Source organism: Podarcis raffonei, chromosome 7 (assembly GCF_027172205.1).
Source record: "Podarcis raffonei isolate rPodRaf1 chromosome 7, rPodRaf1.pri, whole genome shotgun sequence".
In the NCBI taxonomy this organism is placed as follows: Eukaryota; Metazoa; Chordata; class Lepidosauria; order Squamata; family Lacertidae; genus Podarcis; species Podarcis raffonei.
In genome coordinates, this window is record NC_070608.1 from 65,864,888 (window position 1) to 65,881,883 (window position 16,996).

The following is a 16,996-nucleotide window of genomic DNA, read 5'->3' on the forward strand; positions in this document are numbered from 1 at the left end:
AGAGCCACCACTGCTCATGAATTAAGTGTGAGGGAGAGGCTAGCAGCTGCCCCAACCCAGTGGGTTCTGGCAAATGGTTCGGTATCATCCAGGCCTGAAAGCAACGCTGTAGTTTGTGGAAGATGTGTAACCTCCATACTGAGCCTTTGGAGTTTCGTCCATATTTTTAACTTCGGAAAAATAAGTGTCTATGCGAGTGTGCGTGTGTTTTACTCCCGCCATCTAACTTTAACACACATTCAATCACGAGTACACGCTTATATTTATTAGACAGTAACATTTCAGTACATTCTTGGTCCTCCAACTCCTGGGTAATAAAGCCGTTTGATCATTTGCTGACATAAAAGTCGCAGCATGTTCTCTGGTTGAAACAGATCATTACAAAGCTGGCAAATGGGGTAAGTAAAACCGAGAGGACTGTTGGTGAATATAGATGACAACCACAATCTGCATGTCGTCACCTGGTAAGTCAATAAACTGGAGAATTTTACCACATTTCTGTAGTTAATTAGAAACACGGGGAAGCCAGAAAATTCTCATTGTTTGATAGGATAATTGGCTGGCCAAACACATGTGCTGTGGTAAATTACCATATAGAAAATTGCAATTGGCATATTTTCAAGACAAACCCCCAACTACAAAAGCTTCTGTTAGGCATTCTTTCTGGCAATGAAAGGCTGGCAAATCTTTTTAACCTCTGGAGTTCGGATTCAAGAGACACAAATGGACCAACATAGTTGTCGGCAACTAAAATACAGTAGCACATAGAGAAGAAAAAGCAGTTATCGGGACTGATATTGTTTCCTTTTCCTAACGCGATTACATTTCAGAGTTGCCTTATGTCTTCACCATTGTGGAAGAAGAAGCTTGAAAGCATGTGAGCTGCAGCTGCATGCTACTCTTGAATATATTCAGTAGCTCTTCTAGCAACCTGTTCGAAAGGAAAATGCTTTTAAGGTTTCAACTGGCTTGCACAGTATTTTGGTCATGAACAGAATCAACAAACTTCATACACAGGGGGAATTAAGGCAGAAACAGAAATACATTGTGCCACAAATTGCTGCCTGTGGGCTCCTTTGGAGTATGAGGTATAAATTTAAATAGTAAAGAGTGCAATGCATTGCATACACACATATAAGAGTATGTCTAATCTGCTATGTATGCTTACTAGGAGTGCTAGTTTAGTTTCATGGGACACACACACAATTTTCTCGGTGGGAGAAGACTCATAGCAAGGTTCAATGACCTGTTTTCTGATGTGTTCACAATAAAATGGAACCCTCCCCCATAGTATAACCCATGGTTTGAAACTTGGGCAAAATGGCCGCTTTTTCTGGGTTCTTAAATAGTGTCCTTGATTCTTACACTGAAGTGAATCACAATGAGTGGTGCAGACCCTGTGTCCTCCAGATATTGTTGGACTCCAACTCCTATCAGCCCTAGGCAGCATAAATTGATGGTCAGGGATGATGGGAACTGTGGTCCATTTGGAATGCCACATATTCCCCATTCCTGTCATAGAACTTGTGTCTCGTTTTGCAGGCTCACAGATCTTTTTAGGATTTTTCTGTGTTTGAAGTTGCAACAGCTTGAGGAAATTCAGACGGACAATGGGATTAGCCTACATAACCTCACTGTGTGGCACAACCAGAAACTGAAACCCTGTTGTTTGGGCTCCTTTCTCTTTGATTGCAATGTTTACTCATTAGTTAAATCAAAGATTCAATAAACATTCTCAGATTGCCAGATACCTATGATAAAGCCAAGCCTTTAGGTGGTAAGCATAATTTTTGTGTGTGCATGCACACTTGTGTGTGCATTTTTTAAAGGATCAGTAAAACCCTCAAAACTCTAGGAAAGAAAAGGGAAGAAACCACATAATTTTGTATTTAAAAAAAGATTGAGCTAGTCATTAGGCAGCCACCACCAATTTCCTTTTGAAAAAAACGCAGCATTTAATAGCGGCAGTAAATTCCACAGCTGTATAATCTGTGCCAGGGCCAGCAAGGAAAAGACATAAACATGTCAGTATCTACTTCCTCAATAACACCCTGCAGGAACAGGTACTAGCAGGGCAGCCACACACAGGCAAATACTTAATAAGTCAATATTAAATATAATATGTCACTGGCAACATGAACAGGTCTAAATCATTCCATAAATGTGAATTCATTACAAGAAGTGTGCAGCGAGCTTGCAGATGCAACAGCAGTGTATGAGGGCAAATAATAAGGAAGAGGGAATATAACCCTTAAGTCTGCCAGCTGCGTTCTGGAAGAAACTCAAGCGTTTCTGTATGCCAATTGCTGCTCGAAGTTCAGCACTGAAGCTGCTGGAGGCAAACCAAATCCCAAAGTTACATCTGGAAATGTAAGTGTGTTGACCTCCCAGCATCTAAAAGGAAACTTCCCTCTTGGCATCACTTAGGCGCAACGGGAAAGTTAAAAAAGATACGGGCTTTTTGGTGGCAGTTTGGTTAAGGGGACAGGGTGTCGCGTTCGGATGTGGGAAGGACAAGATCATATTCCTGATACTGCTTGTGTGGTGCTGAACTAAATTAGCAGGTCAGGAGTGGCGGACGTTAAGCCTGAGGCCCAAATGTAGCTCTCCAGGCCTTCAGTTTTCCCACTCTGCCTTCGACTAAGTTGCCCCACAGAGTGCATTCAAAGACAAACGGCATCACGATGATATTGAACGTGTGTGCAGAAAAGGGTCATAAAATAGACATTACTACTTTAACCACCAGCAAGGTGGTTACTTCTTGGACCAACCTTATGAAATATCATTTATCATCATGGAACATTTTAACCATCCTACTGTTCATAGAACACATTTTCTAACTTATGAACTTACTTTTTATCTCCACCACTTGACAGCTGTGGCAAGGCTTCCAAAGCTTGCTTAAAGCTTGAGCTGTAACATTAAAACACACACTGATGGTATCTCAGATCTACAATGACCTTTTTATTCCCAACCTATATCCATGCTTTAAGCATAGACTCGTTTTTTCGATTATGCAGGTTGTATAGTTATGCATTTCCACAATACAAGCATTTACACTCTAAAATTAACATCACAATAAAATGCCTCAATTTACAACACTTTCCAGCATGTAGATAGCATTCAGTGCACATGTACAAATGCAGATGTGTGCATGCATGAGACTGCATTTCGCTTAAAACTTTAGCCGTTTCCCGCTCCGTTTCATTTGTTATTTTGATTATGAAGCCTTTTCTCTATTTGCTTTGAAAACTAGCTGCTCTCTATGAATTCCTCCACATCTAATCCTTTTAATAAATGACAGATTATTATTATTATTTTAATAACATGCAGGGGTCCTTCACAGAAAGAACCAGGAAGGTGCTATGTTAAGGCTCCTGCTTTCATGGGAGAGAAGAGTTCATAACAGTTGCACCCAACTGGTCAAAACAAATGAACGCACAGGCTCTCTCGTTCCTGTTCTTGATGGATGTGTGGGAAAGGGAGCCTAATAGGAACCATACTGCCGACTGTTTCAGCTAATGCCAAGTAATTTTTAATCTCTGCTAGACATTTGTAGAGCAGGGTAAAAGGTAACACACTTTCAAAATTATACAAAACTCAGCTACGAACAGTCTATGTGCGTTGCTTGAAACTATAGCCCTTAGCACAGTGTAATTTGTGGTTCTGCTGCAGAAGAGGAGCAGCTGCCTGGACAAGAAACTTCAATTCCAGGAACTCTACCTAACCAACAAGACCTCACAATTGGTTCAAAATTACAGTTCCCATTGCTTTGCTAATGTGTGGTAGCAATCAACGAAAAAGAAAAGGAATGATAGAGCCCAGCTAGAGCCTAACTCCTCTGGACCGAGAGCATCTGTGTAATCTCTAAATGAAGCGGATGACTGATTGGGGATCCCTTGGTTGGGAGTTCTCAAAAATCTTGCCTAGTGAGAGTGGCTCATGTGGCCATGGGGAACCTCTCCCCAAGGGTGATGTCATTGCTTCAAGAAGCTTGTCTGCTACCCAGGAAGAGGCTCAACCCTTGTTGTTAGTGTGTAGTGTGGTGTAGTGGTTAAGAGCAGTAGACTCGTAATCTGGTGAACCGGGTTCGCGTCTCTGCTCCTCCACGTGCAGCTGCTGGGTGACCTTGAGCTAGTCCCACTTTTTTGAAGTCTCTCAGCCTTACTCATCTCACAGAATGTTTGTTGGGAGGGAGGAAGGGAAAGGAGAATGTTAGCTGCTTTGAGACTCCTTAAGGTAAAGGGTAAAGGGACCCCTGACCATTAGGTCCAGTTGTGACCGACTCTGGGGTTGTGGCGCTCATCTTGCTTTATTGGCCGTGGGAGCCGGTGTACAGCTTCCAGGTCATGTGGTCAGCATGACTAAGCCGCTTCTGGTGAACCAGAGCAGCACACAGAAACGCTGTTTACCTTTCCGCCGGTAGTGATAAAGCGGGATATCAAATCCAAACTCTTCTTCCTCTTCTATGCTACTCAGGAGGTGATAATACAACAGCATAGGCTCATGTTACCTTTGTGCACATTTGCTGAACCTCCAACTTTTGCACTTACTTGCTTTCAGATGTGAGGAACACAGCCACTGCATCTCTCAGTGCACAGATTTCAAGCCGGGCCTAAAGGACATAAATGTTCAAACGTAAAGCCAGTGTATTTATAGCTTCAGAATCTGATTTCACAAGGTTTGGCTGCATAAGCAAAACAATGTTGTTGCTGGTGCAGTAGAAGGAGGCAAAAAGTTAAGAGAACTTCACCGAAAATTTGTTTCCTGTGCTGGAAACATCAGTCCCAAAACAGCTGTAAAGCCAACAGGAGATCTGGGAAGTTCTGGAAACGAATTAAACCAAATCTGACTATCAGGAAAAGTTTGCAAATATAGTTTCTTAAAGTCCCCCACCCCCACCCTGTAAATGTAAAGTAAAAGTCCTGGAAAGTGCTAGCATTTATTCTTACCAGGGAGGTTCTGGTCTCTTAATATACAGTGCCACCAAAGAGGAAGGAAGTGCAAAAGGGTGAAGTCTGTCAATATGCATCTTGTTCTCTCCCTCCCCCCCCCTACTTTCTGGCTGCTGAACAGCAGCAACAACAAAAGGCTCCCCTCCACCCCTTCACGTGCTTTACATTCAGTGATTTTAAGAAGTTCATTTATGTCAGCCTTCTTCACCCTCTAGATGTTTTTGGACTACAACTCCCATCATCCCTGACCATCACTGGCTGGGACTAATGAATGTTGTAGTCCAGCACATCAGAAGAGCACTAGGTTGGGGAAGGATGAAGGGATAAATGGCCTTATATACCTATAGTAGGTACATGCCAGTGGTGGGCGGGGCCAGAGTCAAAAGTGGGTGGGATCTTGCAGGGTCCTCTTTCATATCCAAACCATGTGTAATGTAATTACAAAAGGTGACAAACTGTGGTGCGCTTAAGCGCTTACTGTTAAACTAAAAGTATCAGCAAATACCACACTGCTATATTCTTCCAGCTAGATATTCTAGTTCTATTGGAGCCCATGAAGTAAGAAGGAGGTTGGCTTCTCTATCTCCTCCACAACTTGTGATACGCTATTAAAAATATATAAATTCCTAACTTCCTTGGGATGTGAGCGAATCAAGAAAACAGAAAACTGAGCTCTGGCTAAATGAATCTAAATTGTTTTTTTCTCTCCAATTTTTTTAATTGATTTTCAACATTTATCACAAAAATAACATAACAAAGCACACAACAAAGAAAAACACACCACACTACAACAAACTACCGTATTTTTCGCCCTATAGGACGCACCAGCCCATAGGACGCACCTAGTTTTTTGGGGGAGAAATCAAGGAAAAATTCTTTATTCCCCCCCCAGGTTTGCGCAGCCATCCCCAAGCTAGAAGACGGAGACGGAGCGCTCCATCTCCCTCTTCTGCCTTCAGGGACAGCCTCTCTAGCCTCCGTGGGGCAGCACACTCCGCTGCCCTGCAGAGGCTTTGCACAGCCATCCCCAAGCTAGAAGAGGGAGATGGAGCGCTGCGTCTCCCTCTTCTGCCTTCAGGGACAGCCTCTCTAGCCTCCGTGGGGCAGCGGCTTGCCCCGCTGTCCCCCGAGCTTGTGGGGCTGGCGATGGGGAGAAGCAAGCTTGCCTCCCCCCCCCGCCAGCCTCCAGATCAGGCCCGGGAATAGCGGGGTGGCGCCGCTCCGCCTCCCCGCTATCCCCCGAGCTTGTGGGGTTGGCGATGGGGAGAAGCAAGCTTGCTTCTCCCCCCCCCCCGCCAGCCTCCAGATCAGGTCGGGGAATAGCGGGGTGGCGGCGCTCCACCTCCCCGCTGTCCCCTGAGCTTGTGGGCTGCAGGCTGTTGCCCGCAAGCCTTGTGAGCCCGCGGGACCTCCCGGCGGTCTTGCAAGACTTGCGGATAGCTTTCTGAAGCCTGGAGAGCGAGAGGGGTCGGTGCGCACCGATGCCTCTCGCTCTCCAGGCTTCAGCGAAAGCCTGCATTCGCCCCATAGAACGCACACACATTTCCCCTTCATTTTTGGAGGGGGAAAAGTGCGTCCTATAGGGCGAAAAATACGGTAAATACACACATAAAGAATATCTCTTCAAATATCCAACTCTCATCACATTGATAACTGACTTCCTCAAGTCCCCTCTAACTGAATTTCATTATATCTCCTGTATAACAGTTCTCCAAGTTCATATTTCTAATAAAATTAACTCCTTTCATTTACTAACCTCTTCTCCTTTATTGATATTCTAATCCTTAATATTTACTATCACATATTCTTATTCTACCCCAGACCTATTTGTTACTTCCAAGAATTTTCTATTTATATTATATCACAATATTTAGCTAAATATTCTTTGAATTTCACAAATGAATCTAAATTGTTAGAGAGCAAAATTTGATCATAGAAAGAGTTCAATCTCCCCAGGCAGTCTGACATGGTTTGATACACTTAGAAAAACAATAATTTGCACGTCACAATGCAGTAACTCTGTGTGGGTGTCAGACACACCAATACTTCTTCAGAAATGAATCTACACCACCCTTCCATCCTGGAGACTACACTTGATCATTTTTGCATTGAGTTGCTCGTTGCAGGCTTCTAAGTCTATTTACATGTACTGCAAATGTGCATTCATTTCATAGCAGTTTAACTGTCATGGCTACCCCGAAATAATTTTTGGAATTCCCAACTGGTGGGGATGTGAAGATGTCTAGGTGAGATCCTTGTATCTGTGCAGGGGTTGGAGGCTGCCCACACCTCCTCAAACTCCTGACCTTTCCACTTAGCAAGAAAAGGTCTTAAAGGAGTGGTGTGTGTTCAGCTGCACACAGTTAGCCTGTGGTTAATCTGTGGTTGCAAATCAAGCACAGTTTCAGATTGTGAAAAGGACTGTAACCATGTTCAGCTAAATGTACTTACAATAGGGTTGCCGTATTTCAAGAAGTAAAAATCCGAACACAAAAATCCTGACATTTTGCCAATTTCCCGAAATTCCCCCAGACGCTAATTCCATCATTGGAAACCCAGACATGTCCGGGAAAATCTGGACGTATGGCAACCCCAACTTACAACCTCCTTTTGAGCTTCTGAGCAGGTTGGTTGGGGGTAGAGGGAGTGCCCCCTCCACAGATACAATATACAGACATCTGAACAGGACCTAACTGTGTTAAAAAAGCTACATTTGCCCGCCACTCGTAGAATTCAGTTACCTGCAAAGCACCATTTCTGCTGAAGGATGAAACACACTGCATTAGCCTGCTGAGTTCTTCGGCGACTGCTTCGACAATCCTCGACAGCACTCGGGGTACAAGCTCTTTAGAGATGGCAAATACCTGCAGATTTCAAATTAAAATAATACAACCGAAAGCTCAAAAGCTGGAATTCCTTTTTCACTCTGAAAGCCTTGTCAGCATTAAGACGTTTTCTCCTGTCTAGAGGTGCACCCATGTTTGGATGGGACTCAATCGCCTAGTGGAAAATTTGTGTTGCATGATTATAGCTGCTTGGGAGGTCTTGTGCAACAAACCAACTTCCCCAAAAGACTTTTTTTTGCTGTAAGGAAAGTGATGGAGAAATGCCCTGGAAAGTGTGGGATTAACCCTTGCTTTGACACCGCACCACCCAACCTCCGCACAAATAAGAAGGAATGCTTGTTAAATTGTCATCGGCATCTGGTCTCCCTGCAAACAAGTTGGGATAAACGCTCAATGGACAGGTCATGTAGAAGCAGCCTAATATCTGCCGACCATAAGTGATCCAAAATAGGTATTTAAAAAAGGAAAGCAAGTGAGCACTTGCAATGACCAGTGTCATGCCAGTCTCAAAAAGGAGTGCTCCTATTCTATCCAGGTCTTCTTCTTCTGCTTCTCTCTATAATATGGTTGAAGTGCTATTGGCAAAGCCCACCAAAGAACAGGGCCTGCTCACAAGTCACAAACTGAATACCAACAGAACACAGTCCAGGCTAATATTTATTTGGAACGATTTTCTGGCACTGAAAAAGGCCTGCTTTTCTTGAACTTCCAGTTCCACTGATATGTTTTGGTTTGAACACAACAACACTCATCATAGTCTGAAAGAGCCTTACCTCGGCATGCACAGCAATGATGTGAACTAAGGCTTCCTTCAGATAGTTCCTGACACCTGTAATTAAAAATAATATACAACAAAATAGTTGGTGATTTTCATTCTGTTATGCTGAAATATCACTTGACATGCCATGCAGGCCTTTTTATCCTGTAACAGGTACAACGTTGACTACGATACCAGCATACAGAAAATGAAAACTTCTCCCAACCACACCACTAAAATCTATTTCCTTTTTGAAAGTGAAATGGAGAAAGGCACATTTCCTTACACAAAAGGTTAAAGAAGCCAGAAGTTCCTAGTCTCGTCTGGCATCCCTTGTTCCCTCCTCTTCAAAATAGCATCAAGGGGTGGTTATTGTTGCTTTTTTGGTCATTTTTTCAAATACTATTCAATAAAAGGCAGCTTTCATCTGCGATTGTCTTATTAAATATATCTTGCTATTATTAAAGAGAAATATGAGCTTGGAAAACAGAATTGCATAAATCACTGGCAATAACAACCATCTCATTTCTATGTTGGTGGCTTCAAATGTAACTCATGACAAACGTTGAGCAGACAACTGCGATCAAACAGCCCAAAAAGTTTGTGGCACTAAGCACAGTGAAATCAAGCTAAAAAGGCAGGCCATGAAATTTTCAGCATTTATTTCAACAGAACCAATATTTTACTTGTTACCAATAAATATCAAGAAAAAGCTTATAAACCACTTTGAGCTTTCTAAAGACAGGCAATCCATTTTATAAGTAAATAAAATATTGAAACAGACAGGAAGTTTCAACAGGAAGAGTGTGTGTTAACATAGTAAATATATTTATTCACATTTGCTTATACCGTGCATATATTTCTGTCGCTCTGTTGTGAATATTTTAAACTGAGTTTGGTGAAATGCATAGAGCGCGCATGGGTTTGTTTAGCATTCAAATGGTTCTTTACAATGGAGGGAGATAAGCCAAGTTTAGAATGAGAAAAATAAAACGTGCTACAATAACGTCAGTGATGGCTTATAAATAGAACGGAAAGATATTATTCTGGGGAAAGCAGAAACTAAGATGAACTGTGAATCAGTTAGTCTTTAATTACAGTCACATGACCTGTTCAAATACAGAGCACAATTGACAAGGAAGAGAAGCAAGAATATTGTACTATTTGTTCCATTTAGGTAACACAGTCAACTAGCTGATCTAGACATGCACTTAGTAATATATAGGACCTTGTCTGATAAACATTTCATAACCAGTCTTTCATCTGGTTGTCCGAGTAAACTAAATCAAAATAAAAAAAGATGAATTATATTTTTAAAAGCCAAAATGGTGCAACAATGGTCGGAGCCACACCCTGAGGGACCTCTACTGTCTTCTTCTTTGGCGATCACTCGAAGCTGAGTAATATTGTCTTCCATAAACACGGTTTTAACAATGAGTCCGTAAGTGACTGTGGAGGTCAATTCTGGACCCACACGTCCTTCCACAGTGGGGACATTGGTTTCCGGGCGGGAGTTGATCACAGTGTGTGCCTTCCTCTTAGCACGTTTCTCCCTTGCGTTCTGAGTTGGAGTGTCTTCAAAGTCCATGGCACCTTTGGTAAAGGTTGTTCTCCAACAGCTGCGCTCACAGGCCAGTGTTTCCCAGTTGTCGGTGTTTATGCTACATTTTTTAAAGATTTGCTTTGAGAAAGTCTTTAAACTTCTTTTGCTGACTACCAGCATTACGCTTTCCATTTTTAAGTTCGGAATAGAGTAGTTGCTTTGGAAGACGATAATCAGGCACTCGCACAACATGACCAGTCCAACGAAGTTGATGTTGAAGAATCATTACTTCAACACTGGTGATCTTTGCTTCATCCAGTACACTGATATTAGTTGGCCTATCTTCCCAAGTGATGTGTAAGATTTTTTCGGAGACACCATTGATGGAATCTTTTAAGAAGTTGGAGATGGCGTTTGTAAGTGGTCCATGTTTCACAAGCATACAGTAAGGTTGGTAGTATAATAGCTTTGTAAACAAGCATTTTGGTTTCCCTGCGAATGTCCCGGTCCTCAAACACTCTGCACTTCAGAGCAGTAGAAAACAACAGGCCTGTCTTCAGCACAGAGCTTGGCACAAGCATGCTGCACCCAATGGGTCTGATGCCAGGCTCAGACAGCATCCTTCCTGCCTTCTTATTTTTTAAAAAAGCATTTTATATGCTGGAGGCTCCTGACTGTGCAAACACATAGTTACAGGTGCTCATTATTTTATCTTTAACTGCATCAAAACCTATTGTTTAACCATGGTAAAGAAACGCCAATGTATTACTGTAGGCACAATGGTACAGTACTATGATTTAAGCTAAGCCTGGAAGACCATTTTGTACTGATAAAGAACTAAGAAATGAGTAAAAATCTGAAGTAGGCTCCACAGAATAGTTGTAGGAATAAAATCACATTGCATAAAAGGCTGGAAGTTTTATTATTTGAAGTGAGTGCCTGGTTAGGGCACAGAGAAGGAATGCTCTCTCAAGTTTTGTGTTCTTCGCTGTGCTCTGGGGTATCAGAAATGGGTTATTGGGTGCGACGGATTTATGTTAGAAGGTTAATTAAAGATTCTCTTGCAGCCCCCATCCTAAGCATGGGACTATTGGAGGCAGTCTGGGAGTGTAAGAACTTTTCCTCTAATAATTCCAGCAAATTACCACCTTCGAATGCCAAAACACATCTAACAGAAACCTGGGATGAATTCAAAGAGGGCATGAACTTCAAACGCTATAACCCCCTCCAGAACAAAGAGCTCAAAGAATGGAGTTAAATGCTGGCAAGAGAGCAGGAAAAGCAAGAATTCTTTTTCAACTCAATTTCCCTGTATGTTAAGCTCTTTGAGGTTTGCCCAGTCTGAAGATATGATGAACAACGCTGGCTGAATAAGGAAGTGCAACCTGCACTTCCCTTTGACAAGAGATCCGTAGTTTACCCACACATCCAAGACCAAAACCCCTCAAACCACTTTGAAAAGTGAAATAGCACTGCTTGCCAATTTGCAAAAGACCTATGTTTTATTCAAACGCACTGAGTTATGGATGCTTCAGGAGCAGAAGAGCCCTTTCTGCATTCACTATCCTAGTCTGGTTGGGAGCTGTGTGCTGGCACGTACAGCTTCTGAAGGGAAAAACAAAAACCTTCTAGCCTCAGGTATAAACTCCTGAAGCCTGGTTCACTTTGTGGCCTTCTGTACCCAGCCCATGACATGAGCGTCACCATACCCTCCAACATTTCTCTGAGGAAAGTCTATGTCAAATTTGTGTGGTCCAAATCTGTCTCACATATACAGCTCATGAAATGCACATCATACATGTGGCAGGGTGTGTGTTTTTTTAGCACCACCCATAAAAGTGGAATACCACAAAAACCCCATGAGCTGGGGATGATGGGTTCCAAGCAAAAGTCCCTTCCAGAGCTGAAATGGAGGAGGAAAGTGAGAGGGTTTTTTGTGGCATCACAGTACCTCTTGAGGTACTTCCTGTGGTGCATATTATTGTCACACTACTCTTCATGGCACTAAGAGCTCTAAAGCCATCTTGTCAATTTCATGTGATGGCTTACTTCTTATAGGTGGAGGCCTGCCAAATTTGATAAGTTGTGTGAGGAATGCTGCACCAAGTTGCCCCTAGGTATGGCCTTCAGTTGGAGTGCTTCTTTCCTTGCCATTTCCCCAGTTCAGCGAAGAGGAGCAGTGATCACATTATGCTGTGAAAATGAGTCTTTCCATTCCCCGCCCCCAACGAAAGAAAAGAAGAAAATAAACGGAGGTGGAGGCAACACACCTTGAGGTGCAGAAAGGGTGCTATTTCCTCAGAGTAGACCCCACGGAGATGAACGAACATGACTACGTTAGATCAAATTCAACAGATTTGTTCTGAGTAAAACGTAGTTGAATACCACTCCCAATTAATGTGCAGGTCAGTGTAAAAACTTATGACTATTGTGCTTTGTGACATGGGTTTTTATCAAGTCTTCCTAACTGCCTTAAAAGAAAAGGAAGCCTTGTAAATCAAGTGGGTTTTTTTTGTCAGTCAGTGATGAACAAGGTATTTCTGATGAAGGTGCAAGTTATAAAAACCATAACCTTCTAAATGCAAAGACAGACATAGGCAGCAGATCTGATGTCATGGTATTTGTCAGAACTGTCCCCACCCACATGCCTTCTGACTCGTTTAGCAGAAGGTAGAAGTCTGACTGGGAAATTCCCCAAGGACACACAAAATAGACTGCTGTATTCGACTGAGTAGGAAAATGGATGAGATAGAGAGAGAAGGGGGAAAAACACACCTGATTCTTCACTAAGATACCACACTACTGGCTGGGCAGGTAGCATAGCATTACATTAGAATGGTCCTGTAGGTTCAGGCTAACGTTCAACTATCCAGAACCCTTTTCTCAACCAGCCAGCCTCCTGATCCAGCCACAAGCAAAAATGAACTATTCATATGCAGCTTTTAGCAAAATCAAATTAAATCCCAACATTTGAAAGAACAGCCCGGCAGGATCAAATCAATGCCCACCTCACCCAGCATCCTGTTCCTACAGCGGCCAAGGAGATATCTATGGGATGTCTGCAGGCAGGACCTGAGTACAACAGCATTCTCCTCTGCCATGGGCACTGTATGGCTGTGCTGACTTTCTGGGTCTCCCAGTCTAGCATTTATTATTTGTAGACATCAGGGCCATGACCAGGGCTGACCCGGGGAACAACTGACCTGACCCAGATCTGGCCATAAATCAATTTTGGGAGCAGAGCTAATGCTCTGTTGTTTTTTTAAAGGGTGTTTTATTTAAAAAATGATTTACTCCTGCTTGGTGCTGGACTGTAGCCAGCATGACTGCATGCTCCATGGCTTTGCAAGAATCTTCCTTGCGGAGGAATCCATGCAGTAATTCTACATTGACTATTGAAGAGGAACAGCAGGAGTTCTCTGAAATATATACAAAGACAAAGCAGCAGCTCGTTCTAAACCACACTGGGATGTGGTGGTAAGGGTGCATGGGCTTCAACAAGGTCACGTTTCCAGGGGCATTTGGTCTTGCCTGGTGGGGACTGAAGGCAGGATCTGCCCCAGGACCGTATCTTTCACTGCAATGCTGAGCAAAGGCAAAAGAGAATAGACTACTCCAAAGAACGCTTGAAGGATGACCCTGATCATGTCAGTGACTGTGCAATCATTCTAGCTTCAGCCAGCTGCTAGGAAACTGCAATGTGCAGGTCTTCCCTGTGCTTTCCTGCACAATGGGGGCACAAAATAGACCTCACTAAACAGTTCCCCATGCTTGGAACGGACTGGGACACCCTTGCAAATTTGTGGCACTCTTGCCAACCAATGCTGGATCAGCCAAGGATTAAGAGGAAGTTGGAGAAATGCCTCTAAACACACATTGAAAGGATATTGAATGATCAAGTGCACTTCAGCATTTAACATATGGGGTGCTGATTCAAATCCATGGTAATGATTATGAGAACAAGGACCAAGCATGTTCCAATCAAGTAAAGAGTAAGAGCATGTGATTTTCTGAAGTGTCAACAATTTCAACTGGTACAGCCTCTGGAAGTCAAAGAGGAAGCACTTTGTCAAATCTGAGGCTGTGATACTAACCTCACTGACGTCTTCGGCTGAAAGACCGCACTATAAAACCTTAAAAGGGTTTCTTTAAATTTCTTGGAAAATGGAACAATCAAAATCGGGATTTTATGAATATGCCAATTATTTGTAAACTGGTGCCACATGAATAAAACTAATAATTGCAATGTAAGGCCACTGCCTTCCATATTTATGCTCACAGACCCTTGATTATAATTTTGTTCCTCTTCAAGAGAATAAACTTTCCAAGAGCAAAGGAAAAAACAGATTTAGAGTGGCCATGTTTAGGTTGACCCTGACTGTAATTTAGAACCTGAACAACATGCACAGAAATCCAGAATGAAGAGGTTACAGTTTGCTTAAAACATTTACTGGAAGCGAATGGTGATCATCTGCATGAGGAAGGAAGTATTTTCTTCTATGAGCCATTTCCTGCTTTTAATGGAAACATTCCTCCACTGATCATAGCAGGATCTCAAGATGCTCTGCATCACTTTGCTTTGATATCATAGTAGCTAGAAAAATAAAATGTGAACATGTAGGCCAGCTCTGGAAAGTCTTTGGAGGGACTACCCACCACTTTAATCACATTTCCTGTTTTTAACTCCTTAATTCTAACGTAGTTGTAGCCTGACAAAAATAACTTGAAGAAAACAGTTGCTATAAATACCCTAGGGTTCTTTTCTCTCTCCTTGCTTTGAGCTTTTTTAAAAAAGGGGGTTTTCATTGCTCTCCTGAAAGCAGAAAGGTACCTACTTTGCACAAAAAGCTACCAAGTTCCAGCAGAGTTCCCAAACCACCAGCACCACCCGTCACAAAGTTCTGGATGGTCCTCCGACAGGAAATGTAGGGAAAGCCAGTAAAAACCAACTTCCCGCTTCTGCCAGCACAAATCCTGCGGGAGGAATTCTACCCACACACGTAGGCTGGATCTGATTTTGTGAGCACAAGCAACATTTCAATAGCAGGAATTGCTTTCTCAAGTAGACACCCAAGTGCAAACCATATGAGATGCAGGTTGCTGGCTGACTTCTACCAGTGGCTAAGCCACTAGCATGGTTTAATCTGGGAATGGGTGCCATGTTATTTTGAGGCAAGAGGAGCTGAAGGACCCATCTCTCATGATACGCACCTCTATGGAAGATGCAAAGAGCTTAACTATGCCTCTTTCCCCCAATCTGGTGCCTCTATTCAATTTTTTAAATGCTATCAGCAGTCTTCATTGATTTGAAAGACACAAACTAAGTTACTTAAATATCTACTTTACAACACCACTCTATAAGCAGAGAGTGCTTATTCATAAACATATCAGTAATAGGTACATCTTAATTTAAACCCACTTTTTATTTAAAAAAAGGTGCCACCCACCAAAACAAAACAAAAAATAATGCTTTAGTGTTTGGGCATTTAATCCACTATTTCTTTTTATGAACATAAACCATCCACTGGGTGCAAGGTGTTATTTTCTCCAAACCCTCCCATCACTATGATTTTATAAAAAATTATATGAAAATCTTCAATACACAAACTAGCTGAAAAGTGATAGGCGCTTATAAATCCATAAAGCTGTTAGCTGTTGCCATAATAATAACCTGTCATAGCCTTTACAAGATGAAATGACAGCAATTTTGCAAATGAAGAATGGGCTTAGAGATATGCAATGTTTATGAATTTAGTTTGGTTGTCACTCAAACGTTATGAATATTACTTTTTAGAAAAATAAGAAAATGAATCCATTGATCTGAAAAAGGACTTCATCTGGGGGAAAATGCCTGGAATGTGACGGAGATTACAGAAGCCTAATTCTCTCTGAAATACTTGTCTTCTCCTTTGGCATAAAAATGCCAAAACCTTTGATGAGAGACGAGGCTATAGTACATTGGGTTTGGGGCAATTTTTTTTTGAAAAATTCAATATAGGCAACCAAGTCAGCTGGGTAACTGGGCAACCATTCTGTCCCTTTTATTGTGTTACGAGTTGTCTCTGAGAAATGAGAATCCTCAAGCAGCCTAGGTTTTCATCTGTTACATAACAACAACACCATTATTCACCCTTCAACCTAAGGTCCTAGAACAAGTTACAATTAAAACTGCAACATTAAAAACAGTTTAAAACAAATCACAATTGCAAAAGTAGGGCGGGTCTTAAAAATATACACCTCAAGTGCCAAAGACCAGAGTAAAGAGGTGCGTCTTCATCATTCACCCAAAACAGTAAAGTGAAGTTGCCAGATACACTTCTGTCGGGGGTTCCACAACTTGGGCACTGCCCCAGAGAATGCCCTTCCTGCAGCCAATCAGAAGCTGCAATTTGGTTTTCGAACGTTTTAGAAGTCGAACAGACTTCCGTAACGGATTCTGTTTGACTTCCAAGGTATGACTGTTCTTGATTCTGACCAAACTAAGCCTATAAGGAGTATACACTTTGAGGATACACTTTCCGAGTTAATGCTAAATACATTACTTCTGGTAAATGAGCCACCACAGCTGCTAGATCAGGGGTCAGCAAACTTTTTCAGCAGGGGGCCTGCTGTCCACTGTCCCTCAGACCTTGTAGGGGGGGCTGGACTATATTTTTTGGGGGGGAGGGAATGAACAAATTCCTATGCCCCACAAATAACCCAGAGATGCATTTTAAATAAAAGCACATATTCTACTCATGTAAAAACACGCTGATTCCCAGACCGTCTGCGGGCTGGATTGAGAAGGCAATTGGGCCAGATCAGGCCTCAGTTTGCCTACCCATGCGCTAGAAGGTTGTGAAAATTTGTGTCTCAGGCTATTGTCTACCCATGTGCTATCTGAAACCAAAGGGGC

At 42.4% G+C, this 16,996-nt stretch overlaps 1 protein-coding gene across 2 annotated transcripts in view; it reads right to left on the bottom strand.

Annotated features, from left to right (window-relative positions):
• Positions 1–243: 243 nt before the first annotated feature.
• The window catches only part of EXOC2 (exocyst complex component 2), an 80,326-nt gene continuing 63,573 nt past the window's right edge, over positions 244–16,996 (bottom strand). For both annotated transcript variants that reach the window (XM_053397024.1, XM_053397023.1), the window contains exons 24-28: positions 8,575–8,630; positions 7,697–7,819; positions 4,554–4,615; positions 2,854–2,913; positions 244–931 (exon numbers count right to left, since the gene is read on the bottom strand). In XM_053397024.1, the coding sequence (XP_053252999.1) occupies positions 838–931; positions 2,854–2,913; positions 4,554–4,615; positions 7,697–7,819; positions 8,575–8,630 (395 nt within the window). In that variant the 3' untranslated portion in view covers positions 244–837. The remainder of the gene's footprint in view (positions 932–2,853; positions 2,914–4,553; positions 4,616–7,696; positions 7,820–8,574; positions 8,631–16,996) is intronic.